The sequence below is a fragment of the Camelina sativa genome, chromosome 15 (genome assembly GCF_030686135.1).
Source record: "Camelina sativa cultivar CO46 ecotype springtype chromosome 15, ASM3068613v1".
Lineage (NCBI taxonomy): Eukaryota > Viridiplantae > Streptophyta > Magnoliopsida > Brassicales > Brassicaceae > Camelina > Camelina sativa.
Window position 1 is genome coordinate 7,927,795 of NC_141894.1, and position 23,631 is coordinate 7,951,425.

General features: G+C 35.5%; 4 protein-coding genes and 1 pseudogene across 4 annotated transcripts; 3 read left to right on the top strand and 2 right to left on the bottom strand.

The window, feature by feature from the left end:
- The first annotated feature begins 3,331 nt into the window (after nucleotides 1–3,331).
- On the top strand, nucleotides 3,332–6,362 carry LOC104746020 (putative polygalacturonase). The gene is made up of 5 exons (XM_010467407.3): nucleotides 3,332–3,726; nucleotides 4,326–4,640; nucleotides 4,872–4,992; nucleotides 5,085–5,330; nucleotides 5,408–6,362. The coding sequence occupies exons 1-5, from the start codon at nucleotides 3,715–3,717 to the stop codon at nucleotides 6,070–6,072; spliced, it is 1,359 nt and encodes a 452-aa protein (XP_010465709.1). The 5' UTR covers nucleotides 3,332–3,714; the 3' UTR covers nucleotides 6,073–6,362.
- A 4,872-nt stretch (nucleotides 6,363–11,234) lies between these two features.
- LOC104746021 (two-component response regulator ARR1) lies at nucleotides 11,235–15,191 on the top strand. The gene is made up of 6 exons (XM_010467408.3): nucleotides 11,235–11,793; nucleotides 12,453–12,605; nucleotides 12,715–13,149; nucleotides 13,228–13,304; nucleotides 13,384–14,535; nucleotides 14,816–15,191. Exons 1-6 carry the CDS (start codon nucleotides 11,604–11,606, stop codon nucleotides 14,882–14,884), a joined length of 2,076 nt encoding a protein of 691 aa, XP_010465710.1. The 5' UTR covers nucleotides 11,235–11,603; the 3' UTR covers nucleotides 14,885–15,191.
- Nucleotides 15,192–15,203: 12 nt separating this feature from the next.
- On the bottom strand, nucleotides 15,204–18,118 carry LOC104746022 (COBRA-like protein 8). The gene is made up of 2 exons (XM_010467410.3): nucleotides 17,168–18,118; nucleotides 15,204–16,839 (listed from the first exon to the last, which is right to left on the bottom strand). Exons 1-2 carry the CDS (start codon nucleotides 17,688–17,690, stop codon nucleotides 15,419–15,421), a joined length of 1,944 nt encoding a protein of 647 aa, XP_010465712.1. The 5' UTR covers nucleotides 17,691–18,118; the 3' UTR covers nucleotides 15,204–15,418.
- Nucleotides 18,119–19,792: 1,674 nt separating this feature from the next.
- Nucleotides 19,793–21,055, bottom strand: LOC104746023 (GATA transcription factor 17). Its single transcript, XM_010467411.3, has 2 exons — nucleotides 20,546–21,055; nucleotides 19,793–20,325 (listed from the first exon to the last, which is right to left on the bottom strand). The coding sequence occupies exons 1-2, from the start codon at nucleotides 20,738–20,740 to the stop codon at nucleotides 19,936–19,938; spliced, it is 585 nt and encodes a 194-aa protein (XP_010465713.1). The 5' UTR covers nucleotides 20,741–21,055; the 3' UTR covers nucleotides 19,793–19,935.
- A 264-nt stretch (nucleotides 21,056–21,319) lies between these two features.
- On the top strand, nucleotides 21,320–22,482 carry LOC147926366 (putative F-box/kelch-repeat protein At3g16880 pseudogene; annotated as a pseudogene).
- Nucleotides 22,483–23,631: the final 1,149 nt, after the last annotated feature.

The following is a 23,631-nucleotide window of genomic DNA, read 5'->3' on the forward strand; positions in this document are numbered from 1 at the left end:
CTCAAACCTCTATAAATTAATAATGTTGAGACCATGAAATTTTATTAATTTATAGAGGTTTTAATTTCTCGATAAATTAATAATTATTATTTTATAGAGAAATTTTCCTAATTTGGTAAAAATGTTTTAAAATAAGATTTAATCGTTATAACTAATATTTTTTTAAATCAATTAAAATAAAAATAACAATTATCATGTTTTGAAAATAGTACTCAAAGATTTGTATATGATAAAAATATTAAAAATGAACTCTAATAAAAATTAATGTGTATATATATACATATATTTAAGATAATTTTATATAATTATTAATTTATATTATTGATGAGACCATATATTTACAAAGAGTTTTCAAAAAAATTATTATTTTATTATATTATCGAATTGTGTCTAAAATTACACTAGTTTCAACTTGGGACCGAATAAATTTATTAATTTATAGAAATTATTAATTTATCAAATATTAATTTATAGAGGTTCTACTGTATTAGCTTTTATCTGCAAAAACCCAATCTATTTAATTTTTGATATTTTCTTGAATTTAATTTAAAAATCTTTTTTTTTTGGAGCACAAACTTTTTTTGTTATAGAATATTTTTATAGTACGTAGTTTTATTAGAATATTTTTTTGGACTGCATAATGATATTGAGTAAATTTTATTTAATGAAACCGATATTATTGCACGCTTTTAGCTGTCATTATTGCTAAAGTGACGAGTGAATAGCCCATTAGCATGCAATTGGAGCATTGATTAGTGATTAGTGCTAATTAAAAAAGTTGTTGAACTCATTTGACTCTCGTTTTAATACATTCTCTAGAGAAACACAGTAATTATATCATGGTTCATGGATGCTGACCGTAATTTATGGCTCGTACGTTAAACAAAAAAATAAAAGGGAATCATATTATTCTTCTCTCGCATGGCTTGAAACAAATGTGTTTCAACATGAGTGAGTGTTTTATATGCAACAATTGTAAGTATATAGTATAAAGTGTATTTGCGATAGTATGATCACGAAGAATAAAAACAAAAAGTCGTGTTGAGAAGAAAAAAAAGAACGTAAGTGTCAAAAAGTGTGAAAGCGAAGGAGTAGAGTGGGGTCTCTTCACCGCAACCACAAAAGGGATCCGAAGAAAATTCCTAACAGAACACTAGAACAGAATCCATTTTTTTCAACATGTCCAATTTATTTACGTGTTCTCTCTCACTCTCTATCTACCCAACTTCTTCGAATACTTCAATGAGTTTTTTTTCTTCTTTTCTTATTTTGGTAAGTCTGTTTTTTGTGTGTTAGAATATCGTAGTCATACCTAATATATGCAGTTTGTTTTGAACTAGATTGGTTGACCAAAATATTACAATATATTATGAAAAGTTTAGTTTGGTTTGTCAAATCTTTGATCACTGATTCTCATTAGAGTGTACGTAGTCGGGGACACAGGTCATGGAATTTTATTATACGAGTAAACATTATCGCTATGAAATTTAGACAGCTAAGGTTACGTCCAAGAAGGCCAAAAAAAAAGGATGAAAATTTTTATAAGATCGGGGAAAGAAAATGAAAATGCAATACAATACAAATGCATAATAGAGTAGTAATATTTCAAATAATAGAGTTTTTGGAACTTATTGATCACGGGAGATCACCTGGCATAATTATAGTGGCCACACGACTTAAAATTAAAAAGATAATCATTTTGTTTTCTTAGATATTGACATAAGAGATGTATATGAGTATATGACCCGCCTCGTTGGTTTCCATAAGATTCCAACAAATATGAAAGAGACCTAGTAACTAATCACATACTGTATTTGATAACTTATACTATTGAGCTTAAACTTTTAGATCTATGTGCTTGAATGAATATATAAATCACACTAGCTACATAACGTTAACGTCATAACCAATTTAAAACAAAAAAATTCACACATGAAAGATTTTCTATACGTTTAATCATTACCTAAGACATCTCACAGTTCTTTTTTTTTTTTAATCAATCAAACTATCAAAGTGTTAATGAATTAAAAACAAGCTACAAATTCACGAAATTTATACAAAATTAACATAAGTTTTGTCCTTGTATATATGAACTGATCTCATTAATTACATCCATTATAATTAGTCAATAGTTATATAAATTTATAATTATTGTGAGGCGTATCTCCCACACAAGTCACAACACTCTTAACATATCTATAGTCTATATATACTCTATAGTCATTAGCCAATACAAAAAAACAACAAAATCTTAGTAATTTCCACAATCATATGCAATTAATTGAAAAATCTCCACATTAAATAAGACTTTTTTTTTTTTTTTTTTTTTTGTAAAACTAGTGTGTGTTTTTTTTCTTTTCTATAATGTTTTAAATAAAATACTACTAGTATGATGTGGTTTTATTGAAAATGGACTGTCAAAAGAAAAAAAGAAAAAAAAAAGAGAGAGAGAGAGAGCCAGGCTGGCATTTTCTCTCCGATGATTGCTCGTGGGTCCTGTTGTCTTCACTGTCTAAGCACATGCGCTTCTCTGCTTACGTGTCCTATTCGCATTTACACTTATTCGTATTTTTCCTTTTTCCAAAACTATTAAACCTACTTGCTCTAGTTTATAAAACAAACCTTGGTTAATTAGTCTGTAAGCTTACTACTAGTCTACATCTCATATTTACGAAATCAACTGTAATGTTAGATATATTAGATAATTTTTTTAAATAGTAGTAATACTTGCGTAAGAGTAAGATATATACACGCAACTGATTAAGATGAACAAAGGGTTTCGTATTTTAGTAGTAAACTATTACTGACTTCGTAATCCATTATTAGTTTTATCCGCCGTTTGTAAATTAATCACTTTGACAGAAATATATATATTTTATTTGTTTTAAAACAGTAAATCCAAACGGCTGCTTGCTCAAATCAAAACAGACCACATGAGCTCCATGTGTCGTTTGAACACATCTTATTCTTTCTTCGTCTTCTCTATCTCTATCTACTAGCTAGTATAAAAATCTTTGCTATTTTTTAAAATCAAAATTTGTTAGCATTTGATCATTTGTTTGTATATTGATGTTACTAAAGACGAAATCAGTAGTGGTGCATATATATACAAATAATTCTTAATTTGGTTTTAGTAAATTCATAACGTATAAAATAGTCGTGTCGGCAGCAAGATACGTTGTTCCAGTCGTCCAACACTGATGAAATCTGTCGAACTATTTAGTTAATTTTGATAAAAATATGATTACAGTGAATACAGTATAAACAGCTACGAGACAAAATCATAAGATAAAAACATTATAACAAAACAAAACTAACTCCTAGTATCATTATTAACTCTCTCTCTTAAGTTTAAAGGAGGAGAGTGATGTCTTTGTTAAGCTAAAATAAAGCACCAAAGATCTCAGTGAATTAGTAGTATTTGTCTGGTCCTTTTTATGTAAAATTTAATGTTTTACTACCGGGATCAAACAAACTGGTACTAATGATAGATTTTAAATTATTAATATTAATAGCAAATTTTTCCAACAAAACAGTAAGTGTTTAAACAAATAATAACATGTACTTTGGCTTCGGGACTCTCTTGCTTCTTCTTCTTCTCTTCATCTCCTCCTTCTCCCTTCTCGTCTTTTAATTTTTTTTTTTATATTTTTTTTGTTCTCTCTTGCGACTTTTCTCCTTCCCTCATCAGGAACTTCTTAAGTTTCTGAGTCTATGAAGATGCCAGTAAGTACGTTTCTCCCTTTTCTTTTTCTTTCCTTGTTGAATCTTTTTTTTTAGTTTTGGTACTAATGAGTTTTGCTTTGGACGAATCTCTTATGTGTTGTTATACTTTAATTCTATGATTCTTGTTTTTTTTGTTGGTAAAGAAAATTATATGGAATCTAGATTATCTTCTGGATTTCTTCTTGTGTTATTTGTTTGTAATTGAGACTTCTTCCAGTCTCAGCAGCCAAATCTAGAAATCTCTCTTAGATTCCTCTGTTTTTTTTTTTGTACTTACTGGTTCTGTTTCTTCTATCTTCTTGGATCTTCATGTCAGTGACTTTTGTATATGCTGCTGATGCTCCTGGTTTGTATGCAAAGTTTATGAACTCTCTGGCTGTTTCTTAGATTTTTCCAAGAATAGAAATATATGATCAGATTACTTAATGTTTTTCATCAGATATAATTCTTATCAAAACGTTTTTTTTTTAAACTTCTCACAAATATAATTGTCATTAGTCATCACATCCATATTTTGTTAGATTTATTGAAATTTTCATCAGTTTCGATCCGAATTTTATCGAATTTTAGACTGATTGTTTTAAGCTGTAATAATGCAGGTGGCATTGGTATGGCTACTGGCATTCAGTATTCTACTGATAGGAGGAGAAGGCAGTAATGCTGTCTGCAAGGAGAGTTTCAAGTTAGACCCTAGACCGCACAGCGTTTCGATCCTCGAGTTTGGAGCGGTTGGAGATGGAAAGGCGCTGAACACGCTTGCTTTCCAGAACGCTATTTTCTATCTCAAGTCCTTTGCGGATAAAGGCGGTGCTCAACTTTACGTTCCACCAGGGAAATGGCTCACGGGAAGCTTCAATCTCACGAGCCATCTCACTCTCTTCTTGGAGAAAGGAGCAACTATTCTTGCATCACCGGTATGGTCTCTTGCAAACTCTGTTTATGCTATTTCGCTGAGCTTTGTCGTGTTTGCGTTTGGGGTATCGGAACAAAAACTAACAACAGTTAAATACATAAAACATCACTTGTATCGTTCTTTTGGAAGCAAGATTCATTTCTCGTTTAGGAAGGCTCTCTGTAGACAAGTTCAGTGTTTTTGAATTGGTTAAGATGGTAACACTGTTTCTCTTATGTTGCTAATGTTCTAGGATCCATCGCATTGGGACGTTGTCAGTCCTCTACCGTCCTATGGTCGTGGAGTTGAACTTCCTGGAAAGCGGTACAGAAGTTTGATCAACGGAGACAATCTAATAGACGTAATCATCACCGGTAAACAAAAACAAACTTATACGCATCAATACCTAAAAATACTCTGGCTTGACAACATTTAAGACTTAAAAAAACTTCTTTACTTTTGGCAGGTGATAACGGGACATTTGACGGTCAAGGTGCAGCGTGGTGGGAGTGGCTTGAGTCAGGGTCCTTAAACTACAGCCGACCTCATATCATCGAATTCGTCTCCTCCAAAAACATCCTCATATCGAATCTAACCTTCTTAAACGCACCCTCGATCAACATTCACCCGGTTTATTGCAGCCACGTTCATATCCACAAAGTTTTGATCGAAACATCAGTTGATTCACCATACGTTCTCGGTGTTTCACCCGGTAAGTCATGTTTTACCCATCAACTCCGTTAAGTTACCGTTCCAAAACACTAATATCTTTTTCTTTTTTACTTTCAGATTCTTCAGACAATGTTTGTCTCGAGGACTCAACGATCAACGTTGGCCACGACGCTGTCTCTCTCAAAAGTGGTTGGGACCAATACGGCATAAACTACGGCCGTCCAACCACAGCAGTTCATATTCGAAACCTCAGCTTAAAGTCTCCAACAGGCGCCGGAATCTCCTTCGGCAGCGAGATGTCAGGGGGAATCTCTGACGTGACCGTCGAGCATCTTAACATACACGGCTCACTCGTAGGCATAGCCTTCAGAACCACCAGAGGCAGAGGAGGTTACATCCGTAACATCACAATCTCTAGCATCGATCTCTCTAGCGTTGACACAGCCATCTTCGCCAGCGGACACATCGGGTCGCATCCGGATGATAAATTCGACCGGGACGCACTCCCAGTCGTGACACACATCAGCATGCGGAATATCACCGGACAGGATATAGGATTGGCCGGAAACATCACCGGGATAGGAGAAGCTCCGTTCACGTCGATATGTCTCGCGGATATTCATTTACAAACACGTTCAGATTCTTGGGTTTGCTCCAACGTCTCTGGTTTCTCAGATGACGTAACACCGGAGCCTTGTTCAGAGCTCATGAGTTCTCCATCGTCGTGCTTTGGTGGTGGTGGTAGCATATACGGTGGAGATGCGGCGGCTCAGTCGTGGTAATTATAGCGAAGTAATAAACGGGTGATGAAGAAAAGGAGAGTGAGGTGGGAGTTTGGTTTACGTACGATACGATTGGATTTTTCAAATTTTTTTGTCAATAAGTTCATAAATTTGTTGTCAGAGCGAGAGGATAAAAAAAAAGAAAGGAGAATTACGTTTAAAGTGGTGAGTTTGAAGAACAGAGCGAGCTTCTTCTATTGTTATTATGTACAGTTTCCATTTCTTTCATTCATGGTGTAACAAGAATTCATCCTTCTTTGTTAATGTGAAGAAAAAAAATTATATTATCATTTGTGAATTGACTAATCACCAAAGACTACTACTAAATCAAGTTTTATACTTCACAACTGATCTCTTGTATGAGTTATGAACATGAGAGGTGTCGTAAGATAGTAACACATTCGGATGACCAAAACACAACAATATGGGATTGGATTCTCAGAACAAGGAGTCCCTTAAGAAAATAGGAACTGGTTGAAACCCATTTGTTTGTTCTGTCTCCGTGTTTCTCTCAATCCTTTTTTACTCGTATATGTTCCAACAATCTCATTTAAGTTAGAAATCATTATGTAAGCATTGACAATGTAGATCTAGAACCTGTCATTGCAGTTTCCAACTCTCTCAACATACCGAAGTTTGTGGCTGTGATCTACCGTCTTCATGGTTGGCTTTTTGTTTGCTTGGTACGGTCTCTAACCATCTTTTTCCCACACAACATTTTCCCGAGTTTATCTCCCTCTTTCTTTCTCAAATCTTGTCTACAAAAAATGCACATTCTTAAGGTACCAGTAAGTCAGACATTGCAAAACACCGATCGGCTTGCTTGTTGCTTCTTTACATTTCACTACACACACATTCAAAAAAACAAACAACTGACAAAATGGCGATTCCCGGTTCAAACAACCGAAACCAATCTCACATTTCGTGTCTCAAACCATCGGCTTGCATGAGCATCAAAGAAAGAAAAGGCTGTTACGAGCGGCTTGGGCGGTTGCAGATCATTTTCCCGGATTTTATAAACTTCCTTTCTCGTAACCATTCGCTATGGAGGTGGTTTTAGCAACAGTTAATCGTAACTACCATCTACTGATTAAGAAATTATCCATTTTCATGCGTTTATTTTTTCTGCTGAGATTAATTTAGTGACAACATATTTTCTTTGTATAATGAGAGCAACTCAAGTTTTGTCTATATATTTTTCTTCAAAACCTTTGCAACTGAATTAACAATTTCTGAATGCATATATTGTGTTAGGCCAATATTTGTCCCATCTTGTTGAGAGGTTGGCAGAAGGAAAAAAGTAAAGGAGGACTCGTGCGTGCGCGTGTCACAATGTTGCTGCGGTTAGTTTCGTTGTATCTCTCTCTCTCTCTCTCTGTGTGGCTTCCATATCTTTTCTTCTCCCACATTGACACGTGGCTCATCCTTGTAGCCGTTGACCCCACTGTCTGTTCTCCCACTCTTGTTTTTTTTTTTTGCGTACACTCAAACAGTTCTGTAAGAAAAAGAAATTACTAAACGTTATGGGCACATAATAGGACACACATCAAGTAGATGAATATAGAAAGTTGTGTTGTGTAACATATAACGCCACAGTCTATTTGGGGCGCATTCAATAATTTGGTTATCGGAATTTACTTCTCAAAATCCATATGGATTCATTATTTGGAAGAATGGTGCGCGTGAATTAATATTTTGATACCTCCTTCATTTTTTCCATAAAAAAACATTCTCACGTACACCAGAAAGAAAAAAAAAAACTTAAAAAACTATAAATAAACTCCATTAGACCATTAATTACGTGATTCAAACAAAATACTTACAATACAAAATATTTTAATTTGTTTTAGTCACATGCTATCGATTCTGAAAGATTCATACATGTATAATAATTTTGGATAAATAAATTCCTCGTATATCATCAAGTTACAGTTTTAAGTTGTAACGCATTTGTGTGTTTTGGATAAGTATATTTTGATTATCCAAGTTTTGATGGGTACATCATTTTCCATTAGGAAATCTGATAAGTTTTCAGTCATTTAATAAGATATATATACAAATAACATAAAGCTCAATAGGTGTGCAAATATTAGTACTCAATTCTAAAGTTTTTTTGTTTCTGCATAAAAAGCTGAAACATTTGCGTTCTACAAAACCTTTTTTAGTGACATGGACCTATAGTTGGTACTTGAAATAAAAAAATATAATAAGAATATATGTATACCATGTCTGTCTAAGCACGATAAAGTAAAAATATATACATAAAAAACGCAAAAAGCTCATCGTAAGAGTAAAAAACTTTTTACAGAGAATATACGGTTTCTTTCTTGGGACCTTCTCCATTTTATAGCTTTTTGCGCAGTTAATTTTTTAGTTTTTATAATCATAATTTTTGTTGTACATACTAGTAGTATATCGTACATAAATTAAAAAAAAAAAAAAAAAAAAAAAAAAAAAAAAAAAGTATATCGTACATAAGCAAAAGTAAAAAAAAAAAGCGGTTGAACAAAAAAGCTATGACAAACATGGATCAGTAAATATTAAATCTACTAGTGATAGATAGATAGATCTCTTCAAAAATTAAAATCCAAGCTTTCGTGGTAGAATAAGTAGTGTTTGAGGATAAAGTTTTTTTTGTTTCTTTTCTTTTTTTTAACTTACTAATTTACTAGTGTTGGAATAGGAAAATAAAAAACAAATGAAGACAACGATAGATGGAGAGGTCGATGCACAAAAGGTGCGACTGATCTTATCCATTTCTCGTGGACACGTGTCGCAATAGGGAAAGCTTCTCAGCAACGTGATTTATTTGTTTTTTTCATTTTCTTATTACTAATTAAATGCCTTTTCATTTATTGATTTTATAAGTTTATAATAACTAAATGATATAATATCATCTTAACACATGTATTTCCAGTGATATATAAGTTGATAGTTCATAAAAATAAAGAAATGCTTCATTGATTTATTGATACTGTATTACCTCTAATGTTCGAAGACTTGCTATTTAAACAAACAGTAAAAAATTCACTTGATGTCATCGGATTAAAACTTTAAGGTAAAGGTATTAGGTATCGATGCACATATGAAACCAGTCGTATGGCACACTTAACACGATCGTTAATTTACAAAAGAATAGACATGTCGGCGGTGCTAAACACCTGTTTAAGCAAAGTAATCATCTGTCTAAGCAAAGTATACACTGAACTTGGATAACTTTTTATAAATTATTTACATTGAGGTTGACAAATTTTTACATTTAAATATAGAAAAGTTACACACACAAGGCAAAGTAAGTAAAATAGTTGATAGAATAGTTAACCGGTTTAGCTGTGTTTTATAATAGCAATCAAAATAGTCAAATTTGTTATCGTATATTAAAGAAATACTTGTTGAGGGTAATAGGCGATTGGTGGGTAGCATATGTTACTAATCAATCATTCAAAGGAAACGAACCATTTGAATTATTTATTTGTTTATTTTTAGCATCCAACGTTTTTCAATAGACGTGCATATGTTATACTTGTATCATATATAATGTTGTAACTACATATATATTAAAAAAAATCCGAGTTCTTAAGAACTAAAACATAAAATGTTTGATGGCAAAATATTATCTTATATGTTATGAAAATTTCCTCAACGTACCAAAAAAACGAAGACTAATATGTTTTTTTTATGTTTGTCTAAAAGGGGTAGAACAAATGCGACTTTTATCTTCGCTCTTTATTAGAATGCCACTAAACGATTTTGTAATGATGATTGTTGTATTTCGTCACGTTCAATATTCCAAATTCTTCTCCTCTTCTCTCGCTACACCATTTTTCTCCCAATAAAAAACTTCAAACTAGATGATAATCAACGATTCCCCCAAGATTCAAGATGGAACTAAAAATTGGGTATGTTTGAAAACGTATAATTTTTTCTTTTTCTTTTGGGGGCAAATCGAATTTGTTTTCTTATCCAACCGTCGAAGTTATATACTATGTTTCATACTTACACAACGACTTGAAAGGACATATTCCAAAATAACCCTAGTTAATAAGTATATATTATTAATATAGTATATCTTAGCTAAAACATGTATACGTGATGATGGAAAATGCTTAGGTGTATTTTTTTGGTACCTTAATCATACGCTTGAATGTGCGTCGACGTATTATTTTGTTTTATTTAATGATGATTGATTAATTAATACTTCCTCTCTTTCATAATAAGTGTCATTTTGACACTTTACACACAAATTAAGAAAACATATTTAAATATCTCTTATACCCTTAAAATTGATATTGACTCTTGATATTCTTCAATGAATATGAGGTTAAAGTTGGAAATTTATGTTTAATATTACATTGAAAATCTAAAATGACACTTAATTTGAAACAAAAAAATCAGGCCAAAATGACACTCTTTGTGAAACAGAGGGAGTACTAGTATTTCTTTTTGCCGTTTAATCTAATACACACACAACACATGTAGGTCCATTCATTAAGACAAGGAAGCATGGTTTTCTTCTCAATTACAAAACTTAAAATTCAAAGGCTTTAGTTTAAGTCAAACTTCTTCTTCAACCTCTCTCTCTCTCTCCTTTGGTAAATTCCTTTATTCGAATGTGTAGAAAATAGAAACAAAAACTTTAACATTTGGAAAAAAATAGAAACTAATAACAATAGATTAGGAAATAACAATAATAATGAAAATCTGTTTTTAAGGTTTTGAGTTTACAACTTTACATAAACGAGATAATTTAAATTTTTGTTTCTTTTTTTATAATTATGAGCTGGATCCACGCATCAAGGGTCTTTGGTCCCACTATCTTCCAATTATATTAAAAAAACTTCCTTTACCCCTGTATTTTCGATGAATTGATAATTCCAACCCAACATTTTACTATTTAACAAAATAGCCAAAAACTTTTTAGTTAAATTTTAAAACAACATCCAATATTTTTTGACATCCCAAAGGTTATTTTTTTTTTGTTTTTTGTTTGTACTTTGCAATAGACATAACTAATCTGTGAAAAAATGAAGAATATAAAAGAAAATGGGATCTAAAGTGAAACTCTTAGAAATAAATGGTCTAAATGATGAAAAAATCAAAAAACAAAGGCTCTGCATATAGGAATACAATTTATATATATGTAAAGTAATTATATGAATGACTATATATAAATAAAACCACAACTTTTTTTTTTTTTGCTTCTTCCTTTTTTTTTTAAATTATTAATATAATAATAATAATTTGTAATATAGAGCTTTACTCTGTCTGTCTGATTAAAAAAACAGAGGAATAGAGCTCTAAGGTGAGACAAGCCATGTCTTCTTCTTCAACTCCCTAAGTCTCATCTCACCATCTCTCTCTCTCTCTCTCTCTCTCTCTCTTTCTCTCTTTTACCCCCAAATTCATATTCTCACACTACTCTCTCATCGTCTTCCAATTTTTTCTTATTCTCTCAAATTCAACTAAAAAAATCGAATAATTATTCCCCTCTTTCTTTCTTTCTTGGTATATATTCTCTTTTGGAGAGAGATATGATGAATCCGAGTCACGGAAGAGGACTCGGATCGGCTGGTGGGTCTAGTTCCGGTAGAAATCAAGTCGGCGGCGGTGGTGAGACCGTCGTTGAGATGTTTCCTTCTGGTCTTCGAGTTCTTGTAGTTGACGATGACCCTACTTGTCTCATGATCTTAGAGAGGATGCTTAGGACTTGTCTTTACGAAGGTTCGTATCCAAAAACACAACGAGATCTTCTCTTTTCTTGTTTTGTTTTGTGTGTGTGTTTAACGATATAGTTCTATGAGGAGGTCTCTCTCCTCCTCTTCCTCCAATGATGTGGTTTATTTTTTTTTTGTGGTCCATTCTCTCTCTCTCTCTCTCGTAAAAATTATGGTTTATTTTGAGTAATAATTATGGTTTTTCATTTCGGTGGTTGACTAACTTTGCTCTCCCTAAAATAGAAATTTAAATTGCAGCTAACTTTTTTTTGTTGCTCTTTTAATTAAGATTCATATACGTTACCAATTCTCAAGCTTCTTGATTTAGATCACACTATATGATCTGGTTTCAAGATTCACTTTTGAGGATAACCCTTTTCTTAGCAAATTACAATAAGTTGTGAGATCCATTGTGTTTTTATATATGAATAATTGAGGGGCTTTAAATGGATTTAAATCTGAGTCTCTCTGATCTTTGACTTGCGTTTGGTTAAAATGTCAATTTCAAGACATGTTTTGTTAGGACTCTTATCTATCTACAGTTCTGTCTCTCTCTTAAATATGTCTTTGGTGTTGAATCTCTCTGTTTTTTCTTTTTTTCTTTTTAAACTCTTGGGATATGGAAACACTCTTGGCTGATTTTTATTTCTCTGACATGACATGCAGTAACGAAATGCAACAGGGCAGAGCTGGCATTGTCTCTGCTCCGGAAGAACAAACATGGATTTGATATAGTCATCAGTGATGTTCATATGCCTGACATGGACGGCTTCAAGCTCCTTGAACATGTTGGTCTTGAGATGGACTTACCTGTTATTAGTACGTTACATTATTCCTTTAAATCTCAAAGTTTGAATCTTTTTATAAATTCTTCAACAATTATGGATCCAATTACTGATCTTGTTTTTCTGAATATTATGTAACTCAGTGATGTCTGCGGATGATTCAAAGAGTGTGGTTCTCAAGGGAGTAACACACGGTGCCGTTGACTACCTAATCAAACCAGTACGAATGGAGGCACTCAAGAACATATGGCAGCATGTCGTTAGGAAGAGAAGGAGCGAGTGGAGCGTACCAGAACATTCTGGGAGCATTGAAGAGACAGGGGATAGGCAGCAGCAGCAACACAGAGGAGGTAATGCAGCTGTTTCTGGTGGTGAGGATGCAGTGGACGATAACTCGTCCTCTGTTAACGAAGGGAACAACTGGAGGAGCAACTCGCGGAAGCGGAAAGACGAGGATGGGGAAGAGCAAGGGGACGATAAAGATGAAGATGCGTCTAATTTGAAGAAACCGCGTGTTGTCTGGTCTGTTGAATTGCATCAGCAGTTTGTTGCTGCTGTTAATCAGCTCGGCGTCGAAAGTAAAGACTTAAAGCTTATTACATTTTGCATTTGTGATTACTATGCTTAGGGGTCTAATTGATCTTTGTATTGCACAGAGGCGGTTCCTAAGAAGATCTTAGAGCTGATGAATGTTCCTGGACTAACCCGAGAAAACGTAGCCAGTCACCTCCAGGTATAAATCTTATACCGGATAAAGGAATGAGCCATTTGATTTGCATAGATGTTCTTACCAACTTAGTGTGGACTTACAGAAATATCGGATATATCTAAGACGGCTTGGGGGAGTATCTCAACACCAAGGCAATCTAAACAACTCGTTTATGACGGGTCAAGACGCAAGCTTTGGCCCTCTTTCAACATTAAATGGGTTTGATCTTCAAGCGTTAGCCGTCACAGGTCAGCTACCTGCTCAGAGCCTTGCACAGCTTCAAGCAGCTGGTTTAGGCCGGCCTACAATGGTCTCTAAGTCAGGATTGCCAGTTTCCTCTATTGTGGACGAGAGGAGTATATTCAGCTTTGACAACTCGAAAACAAGATTCGGAGAGGGACTTGGACATCATCATGGGCAACAACAACCCCAACAGCAACAACCGCAGATGAACTTACTTCACGGTGTCCCAACAGGTTTACAACAACAGCTTCCTTTGGGTAATAGAATGAGCATTCAGCAACAGATCGCTGCTGTTCGAGCTGGACATAATGTTCAAAACAGTGGAATGCTGATGCAGTCATTGCCCCGTGGACCACCGCCAATGCTAACCTCGTCGCAGTCATCCATTAGGCAGCCAATGTTATCAAACCGCATTCCCGAGAGAAGTGGTTTCTCTGGAAGGAATAATGTCCCTGAGAGCAGCCGAGTGTTACCAACAGGTTACACCAATCACCTAACAACACAACACTCGTCAAGCTCATTGGCTTATAACAACTTCCAAACAGAACTCCCTGTGAACAGTTTCCCGTTAGCAAGTGCGCCAGGCTTATCAGCAGTTCCAGTAAGGAAAACCAATTCTTACCAGGAAGAGGTTAACAGCTCTGAAGCTGGTTTCGCTACCCCGAGCTACGACATGTTCACCACAAGACAGAATGATTGGGATCTAAGGAGTATTGGAATAGCCTTTGATTCTCATCAGGACGCAGAATCAGCTGCGTTTTCGAATTCAGAAGCTTTCTCTTCTTCATCCATGTCAAGAAACAACAACACAACGGTTGCAGCCACCGAGCATGTCCGGAACCACCAGCAACAGCCACATCCGGGAATGGTCCAGAACCATCAGGTTTATGCGGATGGAAACAGCGGTTCAGTGAGGGTGAAATCTGAGAGAGTGGCGGCGGATTCAGCGGCAATGGCTTTTCACGAGCAGTACAGTAATCAAGAAGATCTTATGAGCGCACTTCTTAAGCAGGTTTGATTTTTTTTGGTTTTTTTCTCACTTATATAGAAGCATAATCTGATCGCCAAGCACACGTTTCAAAACCAAATATATATAACAGTTCTCAGACGCTTTCTCACCATTTGTCACATCACATGTGTTTCATAATTACGTAAACTACCACTAAGTAAACAAGAAAGATCCAAAAAATGTAACTAATCCAAGAACATTGACTTGTATCAACGAACAAAGAGCAGTTGCAGTTTAAACGTTGGCTTAACAGAACTGGAAACACAATCTTGTGTTGATACAGGAAGGAATTGCACCGGTTGATGGTGAATTCGACTTTGACGCATACTCGATCGATAACATTCCGGTTTGATTGGATAAAAAAGCTCGATAAACCGAAGGGACTATCGGGGATTTGTATTGTATCATTTACACGACCATCTACTTCTACTTAAAATTTGTTTGATATGTATAGTCTGCATGAAATTTTAGATGGCAGATTATATACAAAAATTATTATTTATGTTAGGTTTTAATTATATACCTTGACGATTTTTTTATGTTCCTCTTTTATGTACTGAGGTTGTTTAGGGTTTTGATTTTTTCTTTTAACTTGGATAATAAGACGTCTTGTAAGTATTTTTGAAGTGAATCAATGCTATATATAAGGATCCTATCAAGAATTCAAGATCAAGACTTAAAGCCGGACTAAAGATATTATTAAAGCACAAGGAGTTTGTCTATTCAATGTGTATACATACTGATTAGCAAAATCTGATCATAAGAGATTCAAGAATCACACGCTGCACAAAGCACAACTGACTATTTTTGTAACATATCTGGTTAGAAAGAATCAAGAAACCTGTGTATTGTCCAGCTAAATGGTGAAGCTCCTCAATGGAACTTTTTAAATCCGCAGAAACATTAGAGCCAAAAATGGTAACACCATGAGAAGAGAAGTGGACACATGTCTCCTTTGACTGTTGTTCGTGGGTAGTACAGAAGGGAGTGAACATTCCTGGCCGTTGAAGTACACTTTGGTCGGAAACCCATCTCCTGAATGAACTTTGATTCCAGGAGTTCCTTTCTTGGTGAAGGACAAAACAGACTGCTGTTTCCCTGGTACCCTAAAGTCCTTATCCGGGTCCTTCCCGTCACTCTCTGCCATAAGATAGTTCAGTCCAGGAAGCCCTTCCATTAAAACAGTGCTGTTCTTGCCGTTGATAGCTATGGTAGTTCCATTGAAGGAGTAAGCTTTCTGAAAACCCGGTACAGCTTTTTTCAGTTCAACCGCTGTAAACCAATCTGCAAAATCAGTTTCCCCCCAGTTGAAGAGTGTGACTCGAGCAGTCCATCCTCCTCGATAGTCTGTAGCTAGATGCCAGTTTATGCTGACTCCACAGTTATCTCCACAAGGCAAAGGGTTCGGGAGCTTGCGTCGTTTTATAGCTGCCCAAGCAGTGGCAAGTGTGGTTCGGTTCTCAAACGGGATTAGAAGAGCCTGAGGTGGAAGAAGTAGAGCTGGAGAGGTTGCACTGCAAGTACGCGCCACTCTGTTGCTAGAACAACCTCCACAAGCGCAGGTTTTACAAGGGATGATCGAGTCATTGAAGTAAGAAGAGAATGAGACGCAGCATTTAGGAGTAGCTGGTTGACTGATGTTACAGACGACTTGCCAGCTAGCAAATGCAGTTTTGTTTGAAGGCAAACCGCTTGGATCAGGGAACTGGCTTGAGCTGACTCGGACAGGAGGACCACATTTGTAATCAGGGTTAAGGTTACCTTTAATCTGCCAGTTCTGTGGAGGCGTTATAGCTGAGATGTTGAGATCCGGAGGCATTTTGTAAACTTGCATTTGAAAAACTGATTTGGACTTCTCTGGATCCATGGACCGTGGCAGAATCGTCCCGTTTCTGCAGCAAAATGGGATACGTCCCATATCTGAATCGTTGTATTTAGTGAGAGGGAGGTCTATGATATGTGGCCTTCTTGCACAGCTCAAAACGTTGGAGAAGTCAATTTGTCCATAGTATTTTGATTGCGGACCACTGATGCAATCCGATGAATCGACAACACTCGGGTAAGCTCCTCTGGTTGAGAAGATAAACTCATCTTTCATCCACGCGAAACTCAGATCCCAATTGTCAAGCCGACCAAGCGGGTTATGATTCTCGATCGTTACCTGCGCATAGTAACTCGACTGATACGCTCTGGTCACATCGTACATTATGGTTAGATCTCCCTCTTGCCTAGGAAGGAACTTTTCAACAATCTTGGCTGTTGTAATGTTCGGATTTGGCGTGCAACATACTTCCAGAACATTCCAACCTGTTAAAAAAACAATAGAACTCTGCCTTCAGAAAAGCCAAGCAAGTAGATTGTTTCTTAAGTAACTATAAGGTTTTATCTGAATTTGCTAATGAGGACTAGTTCAACCTTTGAATGTACCAAGAGATAGACTTTTTCAACGAGTGAATGATTAAAAAACTAATAGAACCAACCACTGTGATCGTTCCTCCAATTTTTCACTCTTTCTAATGCTTTCGTACGTAATGAAAATAACAAATTCAAGATCACACAATACCTAATAACGTTCAACACGCAACAATTCTTGAAATTTTCTTGAACAGTCGACACATAACAAAATATGTTTTACCTCGTTGAGTAGGTTTGGGACAAGACCAGCCATCATTAACAAGAGTGATGTTTTTCGGAAGCGGAACTCTCGGCGGCGCAACTCCAAACTGAGTACCAACGAGCTCAACACGTGCTTCCATCTGAGTGACGTCACCCGCCGTCATAATAGCCGACTTCAAATCCGCCGAAGGAAACCCGGAGAAGATCGTCCCGTTCTCGACGCTAACAGGGAGGCTAGAACCGTCGGAGAGAACGGCGTTGGTGGCCGAAACGAGAATCTCGCGGTGGGCGAATTTGACGAAGACACGCCACGATTTAAGCTCGTCGCGTCCGTTGTTGAGCACCGTGATCGCTGACTCGAACCGGTACGGCTGGTTCTTCGTGTCGTTCGGTTTAATCTTGGTGCCGGTTGAGTAAACGTAGGAAACGAACACGCCGTTGCAGAGATTGGCGTCTGGAGAAAGCGGTGGAGGAGCTTGGGGCTGAGACGACGTTAGTGAGATCGCCGTGAAGAGAGATAACAACAGGATCCACAAACCCATGATGAGTCTTGATCTCTCTTTACTCACAAAAACCTCTTTTTCTTGAGAAAATTCGAAAATGAAAAAAGTAGAAATTAATCAGAGCTTTTATATGATGAAGAGATGAAGACCGCGTGAAAGAACAGAACAGTTTAGACGCTGTAATGAAAAGAGAGTTATGTGCGCGTTGAAACTTGCTTGCTTGGTTTGGTCTCATAGTCACATGTTTTCTTGTTTAAGTAAATAAAAAAGGGTTACACAAACGAGACTAAGTTAAAAAAATTACAAGATGAACCATGTATTTTTCTAATCAATCAAAAGTGCAACTCGGGTATAGTTATGTAATATGTGTAGATTATTACACTGATATCAAAGGTAGCTTATGGAATGTTTGCTTAAATGATTTATTTTGACAGAAAAAAACTTCTATTTGTAATAGTGTTTTATGGAAATGTTTGGATGTAATGAGAGGGATATATATATATTATGAAGATTTTGCGTGATTTTGGTAAAGAAAAAGGAAAACGCGTTTCCAAATTTAATAAAATTTGATTATGAACATATGGACATAAATGATTTCTTTCTTATAAATGTGGTAATAAATTAATAATTAGTATTTGTTTCCATAACAATGATTTAATTTATGTATAAAAAATATACTACCATAAGTTAAAACCCAAAAGAGATATGTTATTGATAATTGTCTTTTTAGATGTCACCTTTGCTTTGAATTTGATTAATGACTTTTGCAACCTTTCCCTGAGGATTAGTATTAAATAGTCAGTTTATCAAATCTATAGGTACTAAATTGAAGAAACTGAGTAATATAAGGGTGAAAACAGAAATGGTCAAAGAAAGTCCCGTTGAGCGAGCCAGGTCGGTCTGAGCCTGAGCCTGAGCCTGAGCCTGAGGTGTCCACTCGCTTGCCCCGTTTACTTGAATCCTTCTCCCGTGGTTTTCACCTAGCCACTTGCCCCCATTTGACCACCACGGTGTCTAATTTTAAATTACAAAATATTGTTTCGTCACGATTTTAGATTTTTGTAATTCATAATTCATTGATAATATTCTATGTGATGACTTATTAAAGTTTATTTTTGGTTGCAGTGGTCAGAGCGAACAAATTTATTTGTGGATACAAATCTATTTGCGGATAGTACCATTTTTTATTTACCACTCATCAAATACAGTTCGTAAGTGGTGCGGTCCAAAAAATACAGAAAAAATTGCTATGGACCAACTGTGGACTATTCTTATGTACAAATAAAGTTGGTACCCAGCGGTCTGCTATTGGTCCTATTTTTAAGGCGGACTAAATCACTGACGGATTTAGCCGCTCCAACCGCAGTCAGAGCCCGCCCAAAGGCCAAGCAAATGAAGCATCAGTTTGCGGCTGTATATTTTATATACAAAATTCGGCTCTCTTTTGTCAAAAGTTTCTTTGGTCCAATGGCGTTAAGAGTAATAGTAAAGTTTCACTCATCGCGTGTTTGAACCGCTTGTAGCTCATTTTCAGCCCAACTTTTTTAAATTAATTGTGGCCCTCGAAAAATTAGCCACGGCTTTGACCGCAGTCACCATTCAGAACTTTAATCATTTTATTACATACTAATAAAATGAAAGAAGTAAAAAAAAATAAACATTTACTAGGGTTACAAACCTACAATTTACAGTTTCGCTATTACAAAGTTACCAAAACAATTTCAATCACAATGGGAAAAAAATCGAAATTTGAAGATATTTTTATTAAAAAAATCTCAAACTCAAACCATACAAAATTTGAAATTTGAATTTCGCACAAAAGGAAGGAAACATAATTTTAAAAATTCAAATCAAATACGTCTTCAATGGACCAAAAAAACAAAAAAAGGGGGGGGCGTTGATGGAGACAGGACAACTAAAACCACGCGCCTCGATTCTCTCAAAAAAGCCCAATACCCTGGGCTAGTCGGGCCCATAAAAAAAGGTACATTGACGCACAAAAAAAATTACGACCAACTCCTCATTATTGTGTGCATATTCAATGATTAACATCCAATGATCCAAAACAAAGTGTTTTTTTTGTTAATAATGTTTGAATTCATTAAGAGAATGAACCACACAAAACATTAGCGAAACCAAAATAGAAGAAAAAAAAACGACATCACTAGGGAACTTTTACACATTCATTTCTTACAATGTTCTCTATCTAATTAAAAGTTAATTCAAAATCGCTCTCACTTAATTATTATTATTATTTCCTAATAACCAAAAACAAGAACCCGGTTTAGGCGTAAACAGAGCTACAAGAAAGCGCCATGAGAAGCACAGCGGCTCTTTCTTCCTCACCGAGTTTCCTCCATAGTCTCTTCTTCTCAATGGCTGATCTCTTCATCACCGGCACTTTAAACCCTAAATCCAAAAATTTACTCACTCCTTTGTTATTATTGTTGTTACTGCTACTACTAGTAGTAGTACTCTTGCTATGATTGCAAGTCTTGTGATCATCCTCATCATCCTCATCTTTGTTGTTCTTCTTAACGTTTCGATCTTCAAGGTTTAGATCATTACTACTGATCTGATTGCTTTTTCTAATCTTCTTCTTCTCCTCTGATCTCACACCAGCAGCCGCTTGTCTCTTCTTCCTGCTCTTGATCCCACAAGCATTGCACAATGACTGCATATTTCACAAATCAACAAAAGCAAATCTATTAGTACCAATGCTTCTGATCACAAACTTAGATCGCCAAATTCAAATGTGAAGAGATCAGTTCCTATTGGTGAACATAAGCATAGATCGGATCATACTAAGATGTGAATACAGCGATCCACTGATCAGATCTAGTAAAATCGGAAACTCAAAGAAGAAGGATATGAAATTGAAAAAGGGGGCTAACCTTTGGACCGGCAGGGCCACCACGCCAGAGAGGAGTACGGATAGTTCCGCAATCAACGCAAGTGCGTTTGGTATCACCGGAACTACTACTACCACCGCCGCCGCTTCCGCTGCTGCTGCAGTTCTCGTTATCAACATCGGATAACTCTCCGGCAGAGTCTAGCTTTGTTTTGGTTTCTTCTGATCTCTCAGACATCTTCAAAAAAATAAGAAAATGATCGTTTTGATGATAAGTAAGTAAGAGAGAGAGAGAGACGGCGAGGGGATGAGAGAGGCAACTGATAAAACAAACGGAGAGGTATTTTATAATTGTGTGGGAGGAAGGCGGGGGGGCGGAGAAACCCTAGTATTTCGGGTTACTTGAAGTTACCATTATACCCTCGAGCGGGAGCTTTTATTACTTTTGTACCACCCGCCAACCACAAAAAAAAAAAATCTAAAGTAGCGTCTGAATTAAAAAAAGGAAATAACGAGGGAAGATTTTAGTTTTTAATTTTGGTTTTCAAAAAACAAGATTCAAAGTGGCGCCGCATTTTTAATAAATACGCCAAAATTATTGGGCTTAATTTGATAGTCCAAGCCCATGACCACAAAACATAATAAATTAGTAATAAAATACACCAAAACTGGAATTGGTAAATAATAGCTTATTTCTGAAGGTCGCATAAAAAAAAAAGAAAACTGTAACCTTAACTTATTTTTACCTATACAACTCTTTCTAATTAAAAAACCCTAAGCTTTCTACGACATCGATCCTTTGCTGAGAGAGAAGACAATGACGGAGATATCAAATCTTCCAAGGGATTTGTTGGAGGAGATATTCTTTAAACTTCCTAAACAATCTTTGAGAGTAGTACGATATATCTGCAAAACGTGGAACAAGTTATCCAAAGATGAGAGCTTTACAAATAAACGCCTTGCTCAAGAAGCTACATCAAGCGAAAGAGAGTTTCTGGTGGTCATGTTTAAGGATTTTAAACTTTATCTAATGAGTGTCAACCTCCATGGAATTCAAAACCAGGTTATTAAATCATCCATAAAGCATAAAGGTCAACTTATTAACATTCACAACTCATATCCAGTCGGTATGTCAGGAGTACTATGTCATTGTTCAGGGTTATTGTTATGTACTAGAGATGACTTTACTAGCCTCGTGGTTTGGAACCCGTATACAGAGCAATCTCGGAGGATCGAACCTATAAGTTCTGAAGGATTGAACTTTCCTTGGTATGCTATTGGATACGAGACGAGAAACTCGTGCCGCAAGTACAAAGTTTTGAGATATGAAAAAAAAAAAAAAAAAAAAAAGTTTTGAGATATGGGAAATATGGTGGGTGCGAAATCTATGAGTTAGACTCTAATTCATGGAGGGTTCTTGATGTCAGGTCCACCATGTGGGAAACATGGTTTCATCATGATGGCATCTCTGTGAAAGGAAATTCTTATTGCTATATTTATCAAAAAGAACCATTCAATGGAAAGGCGAGAGAATTCTTGTTCTGTTTTGATTTTACAACAGAAAGATTTGGACCGCTTATGCCTTTTCCGTTTCAGACTAGTGAAAATAGTATTGTGACTATCTCTACTGTTCGAGAAGAGCAACTTGCCGTGTTATGTATGCGCGGGGGCTGGAGTATAAGGCTATGGATTACTAATAAGATTGCACCCAATGACGTATCGTGGAACAAGTTGTTCTTAAAAGTGGATATGAATCCACTAGCTGGATGACGTGAACTTGACTTTAAAAATGGGAATTTCCTCGTTGACGAGGAGAAGAAAGTAGCTGTGGTTTTTGATAACAGCAAAGGGAAGCAGCACACAGCTTTTATCTTTGGAGAGAATGGATACTTTAGAAAAGTGGATCTGGGAAAAACTGCACACAAACTTCATTGGTCTCCATTTGTGTGCTCTTATATTCCAAGTTCAGTGCAAATCTAGCAATCTCTGCACCACCAGGCAAAGGGGAAAAACCACACTATATATTGATAACTCCGTTTATACTATATACGCATAAGTTAATTTCTTGCATATTTAATTAATACTCTTGCTTTGTTTTTCTTTTGTGATCTTCTTCCAACAAGATCAATAAAAGTCAATTGTTAACTTTGTTTCTCATATTGCATTGTATGCCATATGCAGTAATAAGTCTATTGTTAACTTCTTAAAACCAAGGATCTACAGTACTAAGTATAAGATTATTCAAAAATTTGATGGCCAGTACGAGGAACTGAGTAAGACTAGTTTGAGGTTACTACAAGAAACTCATTTCTCATGTCAAAATCTGGCAAATTGGATTATTGTTTCCATAACCTTACACGGGCAGGGTACAATAATTAGCCCATTAGGGAGCAAACTGTATAGGTACTTCAAAAATTATTTTTGTTGTTGTGAAGCATGTTTAGTGTGCAATTGAGACCTTACTTGCCACTCCCAGGTTTGGATGGATGAGCACCTGTTCTTATTTACAAAAATTATTTTTCTATTTTTGTTTGTCTTTGTCCTTTGAGTCTTAATTAATTGCCTTGGTAGCATGCCTTGTAAGACTTACTAGATACGCACCTGCGGTATGTAAATAATTTAAGATACGCAACTGCGGTATGTAAATATATTATGAAAATAATGTAAGATCAGTAGTTAAGATCTTTTGTTAAAAAGTTAGTTATTAGGAGAACATGTTTAAGATTATAAGATTTAATAATATAATATTATTAAACATATTACAATTATAAAAACTTATAAAATAACATTTAAATTGCAAACTTATAAAACTTTTACTAAAATTCAAAATACAATACCAAATTTTTATGAAACAAAAAAAAAACATTAAAGATAAAAAAAACAAACAAATATATTACTTAATTAAAGCACACAAACATTTTATTTAATTACTACATAGTTTAATGTCCAAATTTTAATATGTGAAAATTGTTTGCAAAAGATTGTATCCATTCACAACTTGCCACGTCAGCTTAGAACTGAGCCAATATCAGTTCTACATCAAGAACTAAAATAGTGTTCTAAACCCACTATTCATTATTTTTCTAATTTTTTTGGGCTTAGAACACCCTTGGTGTTCTCCCTATAAAG